Source organism: Sus scrofa, chromosome 1 (genome assembly GCF_000003025.6).
Source record: "Sus scrofa isolate TJ Tabasco breed Duroc chromosome 1, Sscrofa11.1, whole genome shotgun sequence".
Lineage (NCBI taxonomy): Eukaryota > Metazoa > Chordata > Mammalia > Artiodactyla > Suidae > Sus > Sus scrofa.
In genome coordinates this window covers 227739710-227756896 of record NC_010443.5, presented here as the reverse complement: position 1 = coordinate 227756896, position 17187 = coordinate 227739710, and the positions used below count along the sequence as shown (strand labels likewise).

Here is a 17187-nt window from a genome sequence, read left to right as displayed (position 1 = left end):
GTCAGCATTTTTATGGAGACAAGTTTCACAGTGTTTGCCAGATTCCCCAGAGCATCTGTAAGTAACAAATATTAAGAATGGTCATCACTGTTTTGGAGGCATTACAGAGGCAGAAAAGCTCCATGACCATGAAAGCAAAAGAAGACATTTCTGAAAAGATGAGAAGACTCTGTGATAGGACAGAATAGTCTTTTTACTGGATTTAAACAAAGTTATTTAGCCCTTTTGGGGAGTATGGGTTTGATAGGAGGAGGCCCCTATATGTGAAGGGTCCTTGAAGTATTAAAGCCACCAGGAACTCAGGAGACTTGCTCCTTCCTCTCCCCTTCCCCAGCACACAAGAGCTGAATCTGAGACTTAGACAAATGGAGTGTATTATGCAAAGCCACATGGTCCAGAATCCAGTTCTCATTCTGTTTCATGGTCCTTCCACATTAGTTCAGAGAACATCCTATCAAAATGAGAACTATTCCAAAGAAGGGTCCACACAAAAACTCAATATTCCCAGTCACATCAATGGATAGATCCTCTAGACAGAAAATCAATAAGGCAACAGAGATCCTAAATGGCGCAATAGAAAAGTTATACTTAATTGACATTTTCAGGACATTACATCCAAAAAATTCAGAATACACATTATTCTCAAGTGCACATAGAACATTGTTAAGAACTGACAACATACTGGGGCACAAAGCTAACCTCAACAAATTTATTTATTTATTTATTTATTTATTTATTTATTTATTTATTTATTGTCTTTTTGCCTTTCCTAGAGCCACTCCCATGGCATATGGAGGTTCTCAGGCTAGGGGTCTGATCAGAGCTATAGAGCCAAAGCAATGCAGGATCCAAGCCACGTCTGAGACCTACACCACCCCTCACGGCAATGCCAGATCCTTACCCACTGAGCAAGAAGGCCAGGGATCGAACCTGCAACCTCATGGTTCCTAGTCAGATTTGTTAACCACTACGCCACGATGAGAACTCAGCAAACTTAAAAGTATAGAAATTATTTCAAGTATCTTCTCTGACCACAATGTCATGAAACTGGAAATCAACCATAGGAAAAGAAATGAGAAAAAACTGACAACATGGATACTAAACAACATGCTACTAAAAAAACAATGAGTCAATGAGGAAATCAAAAAGGAAATTAAAAAATACCTTGAGACAAATGATAATGAAGACAAAACCACTCAAAATTTATGGGATGCCACAAAAGCAGTGCTCAGAGGGAAATTCATAGCAATACAGGCCTTCCTCAAAAAAGAAGAAAAATCTCAAATCGACAACTTAACCCACCACCTAAGTGAATTAGAAAAAGAAGAACAAACAAAACCTAAAGTCAGGAGAAGGAAGGAAATCATAAAGATCAGAGAGGAAATCAATACAATAGATATTTAAAAAACAATAGAAAAATTCAATAAAACCAAGGTAAACAAAATTTACAAACCTCTGTCCAGATGCACCAAGAAGAGGAGAGAAAAAACCCAAATAAACAAAATCAGAAATGAAAAAGAAGTTACAATGGATACTACGGAAATACAAAAAACCATGAGAGAATACTATGAACAATCGTATGCTAACAAATTTGAAAACCTAGAAGAAATGGACAAATTTCTAGAGACTAACAGCATGCCAATACTGAATCAAGAAGAAATAGATCACCTGAACAGACCAATCACTAGAAATGAAATTGAATATGTCATAAAAAAAAACTCCCTACAAATAAAAGTCCAGGACCAGATGGCTTCACAGGTGAATTCTACCAAACATATAAAGAGGAACTTATACCCATCCTCCTTAAACTTTTTCAAATGGTTAAAGAAGGAACACTCCCAAAGACATTCTATGATGCCACCATCACCCTAATTCCAAAACCAGACAAAGATACCACAAAAAAAGAAAACTATAGGTCAATATCTTTGATGGATATAGATGCAAAAATTCTCAACAAAATTTTAGCCAACCAAATCCAACAACATATAAAAAAGATCATACACCACGATGAGATGGGATTCATCCCAGGTGCATAAGGGTGGTTCAACATATGCAAATCAATCAAGTCATATACCACATTAACACGAGAAAAGTAAAAAACCACATGATCACCTCAATAGATTCAGAAAAAGCATCTGACAAAGTCCAACATCCAGTCATGATAAAAACTCTTACCAAAGTGGGTATAGAGGGAACATATCTTAACATAATAAAAGCCATTTATGACAAACACACAGCCAATATAATACTCAATATAGGAAAGCTGAAAGCCTTCCCACTAAAATCTGGAACAAGACAAGGATGCCCACTCTCACCACTTTTATTCAACCTAGTATTGGAAGTCTTAGCCACAGCAATCAGACAAATAAAAGAAATAAAAGGCATCCAAATAGCAAGAGAAGAGGTAAAACTGTCACTGTGTGCAGATGACATGAAACTATACATAGGAAACCCTAAGGACTCAAACCAAAAACTACTTGAACTGATCAACAAATTCAGCAAAGTAGCAGGATACAAGATTAACATTCAGAAATCACATTTCTGTATACTAACAATGACATATTAGAAAAGGAATGCAAAAATACAATACCTTTTAAAATTGCACCCCCCCCAAAATCAAATACCTGGGAATAAACCTGACCAAGGATGTAAAAGACTTATATGCCAAGAACTATAAAACATTAATCAAGGAAATTAAAGAAGATGTAAAGAAATGCAGAGATATTCCATGTTCCTGGGTTGGAAAAATTAATATTGTAAAAATGGCCGTATTACCAAAAGCAATCTACAGATTCAATGCAATCTCTATCAAATTACCCATGACATTTTTGACAGAACCAGAACAAACAATCCAAAAATTTATATGGAACCATAAAAGACCCAGAATTGCCAAAAGAATTCTGAGGAACAAAAAGCAAGCAGGAGGCATAACTCTCCCAGATTTTAGGCAATATTACAAAGCTGCAGTAATCAATACAGTGTGGTACTGGTACCAAAACCAACATGCAGACCAACGGAACAGAATAGAGAACAAAGAAATAAACCCAGACGACTACGGTCAATTAATCTTTTCAAAGGAGGCAAGAATATAAAATGGGAAAAAGACAGTCTTTTCAGCAAGTAATGCTGGGAAACCTGGAGAGCTGCATGCAAATCAATGAAACTAGAACACATCCTCACACCAGGTACAAAAATAAACTCAAAATAGCTTAGAGACACAAATATAAGAGAAGACGCCATCAAACTCCTGGAAGAGAGGCAAAAGATTCTCTGACATCAACCTTACAAATGTTTTCTCAGGTCAGTCTCCCAAAGCAACAGAAATAAAAGCAAAAATAAACCAATGTGACCTAATCAAACTGACAAGCTTTTGTACAGGAAAAAAGAAACCAAAAAGAAAACAAAAAAACAACTTACAGAATGGGAGAAAATAGTTTCAAATGATGCAACTGACAAGAGCTTAATCTCTAAAATATACAAACAACTTATACAACTCAACATCAAAAAAGCCAACAACCCAATTAAAAAATGGGCAAAAGACCTGAATAGACATTTCTCCAAGGCCAACAAGCACATGAAAAAATGTTCAACATCAATGATTATTAGAGAAATGCAAATCAAAACTACCACAAGATACCACCTCACACCAGTCAGAATGGCCATCATTAATAAGTCCACAAATAACAAATGCTGGAGGGGGTGTGGAGGAAAGGGAACCCTCCTGCAATGATTGTGGGAATGTAAGCTGGTACAACCACTATGGAGAACAGTATGGAGGTATCTTAGAAATCTATACATAGAGCTACCGTATGACCCAGTGGCCCCACTCTTGGGCATATATCCAGACAAACTTTCCTTGAAAAAGACACATGCACCCACATGTTCATTGCAGCACTATTCACAATAGCCAAGACATGGAAACAACCCAAATGTCCATTGACAGATGATTGGATTAGGAAGAAGTGGTGTATATATACACAATGGAATACTACTCAGCCATAAAAAAAGCACAAAATAATGCCATTTGCAGCAATAGGGATGGAACTAGAGACTCTCATCCTAAGTGAAGTAAGAAAGAGAAAGACAAATACCATATGATCTCACTTATATCTGGAATCTAATATAGAGCACAAATGAACCTTTCCATAGAAAAGAAAATCATGGACTTGGAGAATAGACTTGTGGTTGCCAAGTGGGAGGGGGAGGGAGTGGGATGGACTGGGAGCTTGGGGTTAATAGATGCAGACTATTGCCTTTGAAATGGATCAGCAATGAGACCCTGCTGTGTAGCATTGGGAACTATGTCTGGTCACTTATGAGGGAGCATAATAATGTGAGAAAAAAGAATGTATACATGTATGTGTAACTGGGTCACCATGCTGTACAGTGGAAAATTGACAGAACACTGTGAACCAGCTATAATGGAAAAAAATAAAAATTATTATATAAAAAAACATAAGAAAAAGGGCCAAAACTAAAAAAAAAAAAAACCCCAAACAAAAAACTCAGTATTTACAAATGACTAGTGGAAACAATGCTATGTTATCTGGCTCCACTGAATTTTATATAAGAATTAATCTTCTTCTAATGCTTTCTCTGACCTCCCTAGCTTTGCAATGTTCTCTTTGCAGAAGAAAAATGGATGCTTATTTCACAATATATATGAATATCGACTAGTATAATGTTATATGCAAATTATACCTGAAAAAAAAAAAACTTAAAGAATTGAATTGTGTACCTTCCCCACCGGAGATTGAGAAAGGTGAGTTAAGCTGACTTAACTTGGTGTTTCAATTTTTTTCTTGCTATTAAATATCTTTCATCTTCAATCTCTGTCCCCTTTCTATCGCAAATATCTCAGAACGCCACCAAGACACCATGAGGTAGAAAACAGTATAAGCACAAGGGTTTTTCTTTTAGGGAAAAATAATCACAATGTTACAGTGTGTTAGAATTTATGTAGTGTATATATCTCATTTGATCCTAAAGACACATCTCTACAAGAGTAAGAAATTATAATCTTTATTTTACAGATGATGAAACCACAGTTTTCTGACAAGAAGATGATTCCTTTAAGCAGAATAGCAACAACTTTTGTCTAACTCTGGATTTTACCAAGTTGTTAATTTTAGGGTGGTAATTATGGGGACCAAAGTCTTTGGGAGATCCCAAATGCAGGAAACATACTCCTTGTCAGCATTAACTAACCAGATGTATTTATGCCTACAATGCTACAGGGCAATTATAGAGACAGATGCATATATCTGCATTACCATCCTTTCTGATGGTATGTGAAAGCATGTTGAATTTCTGCTCTTACCTGGTAGCAAACTGGGATGCAGAGAGCAGGAGATTTGTCCTTGCTAACATAATAAGTGAAAAGTTACACCCAAGAGAACTATCACTCTACAGTGTAGAAATGTTCTTCCTAGGGATGTGTTAATTTTAACAAAATGTTACCATAATGAAGCAGCATATTTAACTCATGGAGGTTTTTTTTTAGCAGTACTCTGTATGTGCAAAGTAAAATCTGATAGTATCTCCAACTGAGTCTTCCCCCTGTTTTTAAAATAAAGAACTTCAAGAGCAGAGTGGGAGGGTTTTAATGATAAAAATATAAAGAGTAGGATTCGTATCATCTTTAACCAAGGATAAGCTCCATGTCTTGGTTGCTTAGCCTTGAAAAATAATTCCAGTTCTTAAGAAATCAAAGATACCTGAAAAATCTAAAATAATTCTGGCTCTCTAAGACAGTCCAATTCTTAAGAAATTTAAGATACTTTAGATCTAAAATAATGCTGAATATCATTAGAAAATTCTTTCTTCCTCTTAAAATCATTTTATTTTGGTAAATGACTTTTAGTATTCTTCATAAAGACCAATATTTTCAATTAAGTTGAATCATGAAATGGATGGCACAGTGCATGCATCTTGACCCTGAGATAAGTTATTTTTGAAAGAATCCTGGGTTAGAGTTTAAGGGAAATTTATAAGGAATCAGTCTAATCTACTCTGGCTAGGACTGTCATTTACATCATCCCAGAAAAGAACCCAGGCAGTATCTGTAAGAATGTGACCAAAGATGGGAAGCACACTCCTTAACCCAGAGGTCCATCCTCTGTTCAGCAATTCTTATCATTTTTCAGTTCTTCCTTATTTTGAAAAAAAAAAAAAATCTCATTATTAACTTGTGCCCATACTTGACTCCCAAGTACCATAAAGTCTCTTTCTTCAAATATGATTTTCCATGACTTGTTTCATTGTTTTCTTGCTTTAAGCTGTTTTTTCTTTAGCTGAAACACCCTCAGTTCCTTTGATTTGTCTTCCTCTAACTGGGGTTCAGATCCATCAGTATTATCCTTCCCTATGAAAGTCGTTGTCTTCTCAATCTATTGTAAAAAAAATTACCAGTCTCTTTTAAAGTGTGGACCTCTAAATTTATGCCGTCTTTGCTAACCTTGAGAAATTGTTGCTACTGAGAAACAACCCTTGCTTTATGCAACTAAACCACTTTTGCTCCCTGTGTTTTCAGTGACAGTAGGTCTGTGACCTGCGGACCTACCTTTGCCAAGGTCTCATCATCCAGGTGATTCTTCTGAATCACATGTTGAAGTGCAAAATAAATTTTTTCCTGAAGCTTCTGGACCTTCCTTGGTTCTATCAGCCAGGCTCGATCTGATGAAGGAAAATAATGGGTGAGAAGGGGGAAAAATAACAGCTTTGTTGCATTTCACCTACATGTATAAGTGCTGAGTTTAAGACTCATTTCAAATTAGTTCTAAAGTGCTTCTGGAGTTCCCATCGTGGCTCAGTGGTTAACGAACCCAACCAGTAACCACGAGAGTGCGGGTTTGATCCCAGGCTTCACTCAATGGGTTAAGGATCTGGCATTGCCATGAGCTGTGGTGTAAGTCACAGATGTGGCTTGGGTCTGGCATTGCTATGGCAGCTATGGCTCCGATTTGACCCTTAGCCTGTGAACTTCCATATGCCACAGGTGCAGTCCTAAAAAGGCAAAAATAAATAAATAAATAACAAGTACTTCTAAAGACATGTAATTATTTTTATAAAACAAATATTTTATAAGCATTGCTGCAATGACAGAAATGCACAATATATTGACATAGGAAATCAGGACGGAAGTAGGGACTCATTGGTTCAAGGAAATTTGGTGTTTCTTACTGTTTGTGACAATTTCCATCTCTTTTTCTCTGGATACATGCTTAGATTTTTTTCCCCAAATTTTAAGTTAATGATTTAGAAGTGAGGAAGATCTATTATAAAGGAATACTTTTGATATTCAGGATCTCCCTTTCCTTTTATAAGCCACATTATAATTTATATAGCATAAATATCAATTGATTAAAAAATTAATCCTGAGACCTCTTTTTCTATATTGAATGCTTAAGTGATGGAGAGAATGATCTTCCCTTTTATTCAGCTTTTCCTTCTTCCTTTTTTCTTTCCTCCCTCCCTCTCTTTGTTCCCTCCTTCTGTCCCTCCTTCCTTCCTTTCTTCCTAGAAGCTTTGTGCTGTAGTGACAAAATTCAGCCTAGCATCAATGGCTTAGGTTGAAACTTCAGTGAAAAGACATCTAGAGTCTCCAAATGCTGAACAAATACTCATGGAAAAGAACTTGGACATGATCCTTCTGAACACAGTTCAGATCAGGTGAGAAACTTGATTCTGTAACTCTAGACAGGGCAAGGACAAGTCTAGCCAACAGTTAAGTAAACCCTTACGTAAGAGAGCACAATACCTTTAGTAACAATTGTCAATCAGAATAAATTAAGTTTCCCGTGTCTCCCTTCCCTAAACTATCTGGAGTTGAATAGACACTGCCTATTACTGTAAAAACCTGGGCGGAAGGGTGGGGTCTGGCATGAACTGGAGCCTATACAGGCTGGAAATCTGTCTTCTCTTTTTGAATATGGCAGTAGGCCAGGGTACAAAACAAGGCATCCTGGAGTTGCAGAAGCCTCTGAGTGCGGGTCTGTAACCAGGAATGGAAGATTCCCCACTGTGTAGAATAGGCTAAATATCATGCTTCTAAGTTCAGCAGAATTTGATGGCTCTGGCACGTTCTTCCTGGTAAAAGGCTGATTTCTCATCCATAAGAAACAGGCTTATCTTCCAACTGGGGTGGTGTTCTTCATGGATTGTTTAGGTCTGATATACCGTACCTTACATATTTGCCACTAGGAATTTACTGACTTACCACAAACATATGTAAGAGGGTTGTGAATTTTGTAATGCTTCCTTTGATTAAGCAGGAGCAAAAGTGAAACCACTTCCCTCATTATAGACTCACAGGCTGAGAACTGGTATTCTACTGAACTAAAGTCAACTGGGAGCAATGAAAAAATTGTGGGAGGAAAAGTATTTGGCAAGTGGTTGCTACTAAAAATCAGTATTTCTTGTCACTTCATCCATCATTTTTGTGCTGTTAAGATTGGAAAACATTCTAGGGTTAAAAAAAGAGAGAGAGAGAAAGAAAAAAAAGAAGTCTTGGAGGAGTGGCTTGATTTTAGGCAGAGCCACAAAAGAAATTGTAAGTAATAACATGCAAAGTGATAACTAATCTCCATTTTTGATAAAAATAGTTAAATGAAAAGCAGAAGCAAACGAAAAAAATCCTTATAAAATTTAAAAATAAAGACTATGCAAACTATTGCTTTTGGAATGGATTAGCAATGAGATCCTGCTGTGTAGCACTGGGAACTATGTCTAGTCACTTATGATGGAGCATGATAATGTGAGAAAAAAGAATGTATACATGTATGTTTAACTGGATCATCATGCTGCACGGTAGAAAAAAATTGTATTGGGGAAATAACAATTTAAAAAAAACTGGAAAAAAATAAACAAAGGCTAACAGATACAAAGTGTGGAAGCCATACTATTGGCAGGTATAGCTAGAGGGATATGTCAACGTGTCCCATCTCAGGGAAGATTAATTTCTTCCAGCCTCACTGGAAAATATGTTAGGTAGAAGAAGAGATCAAATCTCTAGAGACAAATGTGTTATAGATGGAATGAGTCTCTTGACCGTAAAAATGACCAGGAATATGTCTTTCTTCACATAAAGAACTGTCAATGACATTGCTATTCCTTGACCCCAAATCTAACCAAATAGATGGCTGGGTGAGTGACTCTGACTTCTCCTCCTAGTTGAGGAATGAACCATGCATTTATTAGGATTTTGCACATTTTCAAGCTGGCTTGTACTCTTAAAAAGGATTTCTATGGCTATAGTGCTATTTGATCTATAAATGTCACACCTTACCTTCTTTGAAAGCTTTTTGCTATTGTGTTTTATAGCTAGATGAGGTATTTATTATTGTAGGTGTGGAAATTGAGGCTCTGAGGGGTCAAGGGTTTAAGGCCATATGGTAAATGGTGACAGAGCCTGTCCTAGAATATTTAGCCACATCAGAGATTCTTCTTTTTCCAGTGTTTAGTAGGAGCCATTTTTTCCTTTGCTGTTTTTATCTCCTTTTAAAGCTCTTAATATTGTAAAAAAGGCACCAGCATTTGCCTGAAGGGAGAATGCCAACATTAATTTGGAAAGAAGAGCCAATAAAAAAGATATTTAAAGAAGAGAACATATACGTTTTACTTTTTTTTTCTTTAGTCCCTATGCTGGCTCTTTACATTCAGATATATTTCTACTAAGTCCCTTTTGTTTCTTAACTAGAACTTAGTCATAACTCAGGCCACTATTTGGCTTAATTTACCTGTTAAAGAATCATTTTGCTTTTCTGAATCTGGAGTCACTCTTGCATTGGGGACAAAACTGATTGTTTAAATTAACCTAAGGGTACTTGTCTTTGAATTGTCCAAAAATAGTACACACTTGCTGAAGAAAATATAGTTCTTTTAAAGTTTTTTCAGAGCACCTTGTCTCAGGTAGGTGCAATTCATATTAAAGATGGCAAAACAGGTTTTTTTTTTTTTTTTTTTAAAGAATAGGATTTCAGACTTCCGTACCTGGAGATATCAGAACAGCAGAGGAGAACAAAGCAATCTCTTCCTCAGTCAGCTGCAAGGAACACAGATTCTTTGCAAAGTCAAATGCTTCATTCACTAGGTCATCAGAACCTATAAAAAAAGGCAAAAATTAAATGAAAATACTTGAACAGAAAAGGGCAATATTAAAATAAAAAAGGCCACATAATTAAAAAGTTACTCAGGAGTTCCCATTATGGCTCAGTGGAAACAAATCTGACTAGGAACCATGAGTTTGCAGGTTCGATCCCTGGCCTCACCCAGTGGGTTAAGGATCTGACGTTGAGGTGAGTTGTGGTGTAGGTCACAGATGTGGCTTGGATCTGGAGTTGCTGTGGCTCTGGCGCAGGCTTGCAGCTGCAGCTCCAATTCGACCCCTAGCCTAGGAACCTCCATATGACTCGGGTGTGGCCCTAAAAAGCAAAAAAAAAAAAAAAAAAAAAAAAAAAAAAAAAAAAAAAAAAAGCTATGCAAGGATTTACATATTAGGTACATAGAAAAAAATATTTCCAAGTTCATGACCATAAAAAGATATTTAGTGGTAATTACAGAATGAAAAAACTGACCAGATAGTAAGAGTCAACATCATCAATGAAGGGCAGACAGAAATGGTGAGTTCTCACTGTAATATCCAACTAGGAATATATAACCCCAATCTAATGTTGTGAATTTGTAATTAGCTCCAACTAAAAAATTTTAAATTAGGGGCAGGATCAAGATGGCAGAGCAGTAATACATGGCCCTCATCTTCTCCCACAAACACATCAAAAAAACCCATCTACATGTAGAACAATTCACACAGAACATCTACTGAATGCTGGCAGAAGATTTTGGATGCCCCTAAAAGGGCAAGAAGCCCTCCACCATAACTGGGAAGAACAAAAGGAAAAAAGAGAGAGAAGAGAAAAAAAGGAACCAGGATGGGACCAGAACTCTTGAGAGGGAGCTGTGAAAGAGAAAGGAATCCTAACCCTGGGAGGTCACCTAATGATGGGGAGATCAGCTGGGAAGGAGGGACCTCAAAGCCTCAAAGAAAAACACAGCAACCAGACTGAGGAGGGCAAAGAAGAGTGAGCCACATAGACCTCTGGTATCACTGCCTTCAGACACGACAGCCTGAGATACTCAGGCTGAGGCCAGGTGCTGAGACTCAAGCTCTTCAGAGGTTAGTTCCAGAGACAGTACTAGGATTGGCTGTGTGGAGACAGCCTGAGGGGGTAGGGAGTGGAACACCATGGGCTGGGGAACAGAGTGCCACAGCTGAGCCAGTTTGGGAGAAGGCCTGGCCTGCAGGAGAAACAAGGCACCATTGTTGGGGAGGGTGAGAGGAGGAGGATCAGGACTGCCATAGGAACATCTTTCTCTGTGTGTGCGCAGGCTCTTGATGGCAGGCACCTCTTGTTTAAATCACTGTAGCTGTTTCAGACTCTTGAGGTGGGCATGGCCCCCCACCACTAAATGTCCTTTGAATAGGCACCGCCTGTGGCTCCAGTTACCTCACGGGTTGAGGTCATGGAGGGCCCTGCAACTGAGTGCCACCTGTTGCCCTCACCTCTCTGGGAATGCACACACCCTATTGCTACTGCCAAAGGACCTACCTTTCTGAGGATCACACTGCTGGGGCAGCCTGATGACTCCACCTCCTCATGGGTCCTTGCCACTGCCAAGTGCCTGGAAACCAAACACCACCTACAGGTGCTTCCTATTTACCCTGCCTCATAGAAGCACGCACAGGCCTTATACCAGCACACCCCTTATCAAGGGGATAACAGCCTGCACATGCTGAGGAAAGAGACAGCAAGTATCCAAACCAAAAGCAGCAACACCCCCCCCCAAAAAAAAGTAAGTTCTCACAAAAATGATAGAAACAAGAAATGGTTCTTGAAAGGGTAAACAAAATTTGACAAACCTCTGTCCAGACTCACCAAGAAGAGAGAGAGGACCCAAATAAACAAAATAAGAAATGAAAAAGAGAAATCTCAACTTATATTGTAGAAATAAAAAAAAGAAAAGCCATAAGAGAACACTATGAACAGTTATATGCCAGCACATTTTAAAACCTAGAAGAAATGGACAATTTTCTGGAACACACAGCCTACCAAAACTGAATCAAGAAGAAGTAGATAATTTGAACAGATCAATCACTAGAAAATGAAATTGAATATATAATTAAAAACACTCCCTACAAACAGAAGTCCAGAACCAGATGGCTTCACAGGTGAATTCTACTAAACATAAAATGAACTTATACCCATCTTTAAACTTTTCAAAAGATTGAAGAAGAAAGAACACTCCTGAAGACATTCTATGAAGCCACCATCACCCTAATACCAAAACCAGATAAAGATACTACCAAAAAGGAAAATTATAGGCCAGTACTTTTGATGAATAAAGACACAAAAATTCTCAATAGAATTTTAGCCAACCAAATCCAACAACACATAAAAATGATCATTCACCATGACCAAGAGGGATTAATTCCAAGTTCACAAGGGTGGTTCAACTTACGCAAATCAATCAACACCATACACCACATTAACAAAAAAAAAGTCATAACCACATGATCATCTCAATAGATGCAGAAAAAGCATTCCGCAAAATTCACTATACATTCATATTAAAAACTCTTACCAAAGTGGGTATAGAGGGAACATACCTTTACATAGTAAAAGCCATTTATGACAAACTGACAGCAAATATAATACTCAATGGAGAAAAGCTGAAAGCCTTCCTGCTAAAATCTGGAACAAGACAAGGATACCCCTCTCACCACTTTTATTCAACATGGTAGTGGAAGTCCTAGCCACAGCAATGAGATTAAAAAAAAAAAAAAAAAAAAGAAAAGAAATAAAAGGTATCCAAATTGGAAAAGAGGTAAAATTGTCATTCTATGCAGATGACATGATATTTTATATAGAAAACCCTAAGGACTCCACACAAAACCTACTGTAACTGATCAATGAATTCAGCAAACTAATAGGATACAAGATTAATATTCAGAAATTGGTTGTATTTCGGTATTGTAACAATTAAATATTAGAAAAGGAATAGAATTTTAGCCAACCAAATCCAACAACACATAAAAACCCAGTGTCTTTTAAAATTGCACCAAAAAATATTTAGGAATAAACCTGACCAAAGAGGTGAAAGACTTATACACTGAGAACTATAAAACATTAATAAAAGAAGTTAAAGAGGGTTTGAAGAAATGGAACGATATTCCATGCACCTGGATTGGAAGAATTAATATTGTTAAAATAGCCATACTACCCAAGCAATCTACAGCTTTAATATGATCCCTAAAAAATTACTCATGACATTTTCATAGAACTAGAACAATACAAAAATGTATATGGAACCTTAAAAGACCCAGAATTGCCAAAGCAATCCTGAGGAGGGTGGGGTGGAAAGCAGGAGGCATAAGTCCCCCAGACTTCACACAATATTACAAAACCACAGTAGTCAAGACAGTGTGGTACTGGCACAAAAAAAGATATACTGACCAGTGGAACAGAATAGAGAGCACAGAAATAAATCCAGACACCTATGATCAATGAATCTTTGACAAAGGAGGCAAGAATATAAAATGGGAAAAAAACAGTCTCTTCATCAAGTGGTGCTGGAAAAACTGGACAGGTGCATGTAAATCAATGAAACTAATACACCCCCCCGACACCATGCACAAAAATAAACTCAAAATGCTTAAAGACTTAAACATAAGACACAATAAAATTTCCAGAAGAGAACAAAGGCAAAACATTCTCTGACATTAACTGTACCAATGTTTTCTTAGGTCAGTCTCTCATGGCATTACAAAGAAAAACAAAAATAAACAAATGGAACCTAATCAAACTTAGAGGCTTTTGCACAGCAAAGACAACCTATGGAATGGGAGAAAATAGCTGGCAATTATGCAGCTGACAAAGGCTTAATCTCCAAAAATATAAACAACTCATTCAACTCAATAACAACAAAAACAAACTACTCAATGAAAAATAGGCAGAAGACCTAAATAAACATTTCTCCAAAGAGTACATATGGATGGTCAACAGGCACCTGAAAAAATGCTCCACATCACTAATTATTAGAGAAACGCAAATAAAAAATACATTGAGGTACTACCTCCTGCTTAGAACAGCTATCTCTAATAAGTCTATAAATGACAAATGCTGGAGAGGGTGTGTAAATTGGTACAATCACTATGGAAAACTGCATGGAGGTTTCTTATTGAACCACCCTATGATCCAGCGATCCCACTCCTGGGCATATATCTGGACAAAACTACAATTCAAAAAGATACATGCACCCCTATGTTCTTTTTTTAGAGTAATGATTTTAATTTTTTTTCCAATATAGCTGGTTTACAGTGTTTTGTCAATTTTCTACTGTGCAGCAAGGTATACAGTAAGGGGACATGTGCCCCTATGTTCACAGCAGCGCTATTAACAATCTCCAAGACATGAAAACAACCTAAATGTCCATCAACAAATGAATGGATTAGAAGATGTACATATACACAATACTAGTCGGCCATAAAAAATGAAATAATGTCATTTGCAGCAACATTAATGCAACTAGAGATTCTCATACTAAGTGAAGTAAGTCAGGAAGAGAAAGACAAACATCATATGATATCTCATACATAGAATCTAAAAAGATGATACAAGTGAACCTATTTACAAAACAGAAATAGACTCACAATCATAGAGAACAGACTTGTGGTTGCCAAGGGGGATAGGGAGGGAGTGGGATTTGGGAGTTTGGGGTTGTAGATACAAACTATTACATTTAGAATAGATAAGCAATGAGGTCCTACTGTATAGTACAGGGAACTATATCCAGGATTTTGAGATAGAATGTGATGGGAAGAGTATGAGAAAAAGAGTGTGTGTGTGTGTGTGTGTGTATACATACACATATATATGTATGTGTCACTACGCTGTACGGCAGAAATTGGCACAACATTGTAAATCAAACATACTCTAATAAAAAATCTGCATTTTTAAAAAAAATAGTATTTGGAGATCCTTTAGTACAGAGACAGCAGCATCCAGAGAAAATCTAAAACATTACGTATAATGGCTCAAGGGTTGTTAGTCTTAGTGGCACTTATAGGATGTCACTGGGAATGTAGGATGTCCAGGGGCCTCAAACTAAGATGTTAAAAAACTTCCTATGATGGAGTTCTCTTGTGGTGCAGCCAGATAAGGATCCGGAGTTGTCACAGTGGCTTGGGTTTGCTGCTGTGGCACAGGTGGGATTCCTGGCCCAAGAACTTCCCCACGGCATGGGTGTGGCCAAAAAAAAAAAAAAAAAACCAAAAAACAAACAAACAAAAAAAACACACACACAAAAACTTTCTTATGAGACTGGAGATGAGATGATTTTCAATTTGGTAATTTCTCTGGAAATCTGATTAAGGAGCAAACATTTATTTATTTTTACCTTCTAATGAATGACTTGCAGGTCAGTTTCTTTGCCATTGTGAATTCTGGCAAAATAATGGCTCACCCCTACAGTGATCCTTGGTAAATATTTATTTTATGAAGCTGGAAATATACCCAAGTTGCTAGCCAAGGTTTTTCCTTCTTTCTTGAAAATCTAGCCTTGGAGATGACATGGATGTGTATCAGCTGCAGTAGGGAAACACTGCCAGCCCCAATGGACTTGCTGCTGGCTACCATATCAACTAACAGCACAAAAGGTGAAAGGGCAGTGGCCTTCTTTGATGTCCCTGGGCAGGATATGGAACAAATGGCACTGTGCATCATTAAAACCTTTCCTGGCATCAGCCCATCTTTGCTAACATACTTATCCACTCTGTGCACTGATGACTGTGATGTGAGTGATACTCTTCCAGAGACTGACTCTGCTGTTTCCTCCCAACAGAATGGCCTGGGGATCATTTTGGGCTGGGTGGCATCCACACTATCTGTGCCCCCAGAACTTCATGAATTAACAGAGAAAAAATCACTACTGTGGGTGAGAAACAAGTGAAATTTCCTCTTTTAAGAATCTTCACTAATAATTATACATTTGCAAAAAAAAAAACTTTTTAAAAGGTCACCCATGGACCACCAGCAGCCTGTATAATATATTTTGCGAAGGGGTGAGCTAGAAGAATGACCTATAATCCATCTCAGTAATTTTATTTATTTGTTTATTTATTGGCCATTCCCCCAGCATGGAGAAGTTCCTGAGCCAGGGACCGAACTTGATCCACAGTAGTGACCTGAGCTGTGACAATGCCAGATCTTTCACCCAATGCACCACAAGGGAACTCCATCTCAGCCATCTTAGAATCAGTTTTCATTGATTTCTGAAAGAGGCATGGTTGGTCTCAAAGGGTCTGTGGTTCTCTCCTTCCTTTCATATTTGGAGGCACTATTGTAAAATCAGAGGAATTAGATGAAAAACTGGAGGCTCACCTAGCCCTACCCTTATTGAATAATGAGATACTAGTTCACATTAGAGAATCACTTCACTTACCAATTTCAACCTGAGTGGAGAAGCTGATAGTATCTAATAGAATTTATGTCATGAAATGTAAACTCACCTAAGGCCTTGAACATTTGCATTCCTCCATATTTTCCTTCAAACAGAACAGTGTTGTTTAATGGGTTGAAGGCACGGCACATTCTCACTAAAACCACTTCCAAGCAACCTATGAGAAAAAAATAATTTAAATATATATATATGCAAATAATAAAGAGGTTACTATTGCCTACAGGGCAGGAGATTTTTAAAACCTTTAAAATACACACAGACACACATGTTTAGAAACTCCTCAAGGGAGTTCCCTTTGTGTCTCAGTGATAACGAATCCAGCTAGCATCCATGAGTACACGGGTTCTATCACTGGCCTCGCTCAGTGGATTAAAGAACTGGCATTGCCGTGAGCCATGGAGTAGGGCACAGGCGTGGCTTGAATCTAGTGTTGCTGTGGCTGTGGCGTAGGCAGGCAGTTGCAGCTCCAATTCGAGCCGTAGCCTAGAAGAAACTTCCATATGCTGTGGGTGTGGCCCAAAATAGCAAAAAAAAAAAAAAAAAAAAAAAGAAAAAGATTCCTCAAGATTCCTTCCCAAGTAAAACATACCTATGTTAGAAATAAAGCTCTCTTGATGCTAATGTGAGGAATTAAAGATAAAATATACTTTAAAGGTGATTAAAATGGAGGGA

At 37.6% G+C, this 17187-nt stretch overlaps 1 protein-coding gene across 3 annotated transcripts in view; it reads right to left on the bottom strand.

The window, feature by feature from the left end:
- The window catches only part of RORB (RAR related orphan receptor B), a 202835-nt gene that overhangs the window by 19910 nt on the left and 165738 nt on the right, over nucleotides 1-17187 (bottom strand). For all 3 annotated transcript variants that reach the window (XM_021064932.1, XM_021064949.1, XM_021064942.1), the window contains 3 exons: nucleotides 16565-16672; nucleotides 9991-10101; nucleotides 6563-6675 (listed from right to left, as the gene is read on the bottom strand). In XM_021064932.1, coding sequence (XP_020920591.1) covers nucleotides 6563-6675; nucleotides 9991-10101; nucleotides 16565-16672 — 332 coding nt within the window. The remainder of the gene's footprint in view (nucleotides 1-6562; nucleotides 6676-9990; nucleotides 10102-16564; nucleotides 16673-17187) is intronic.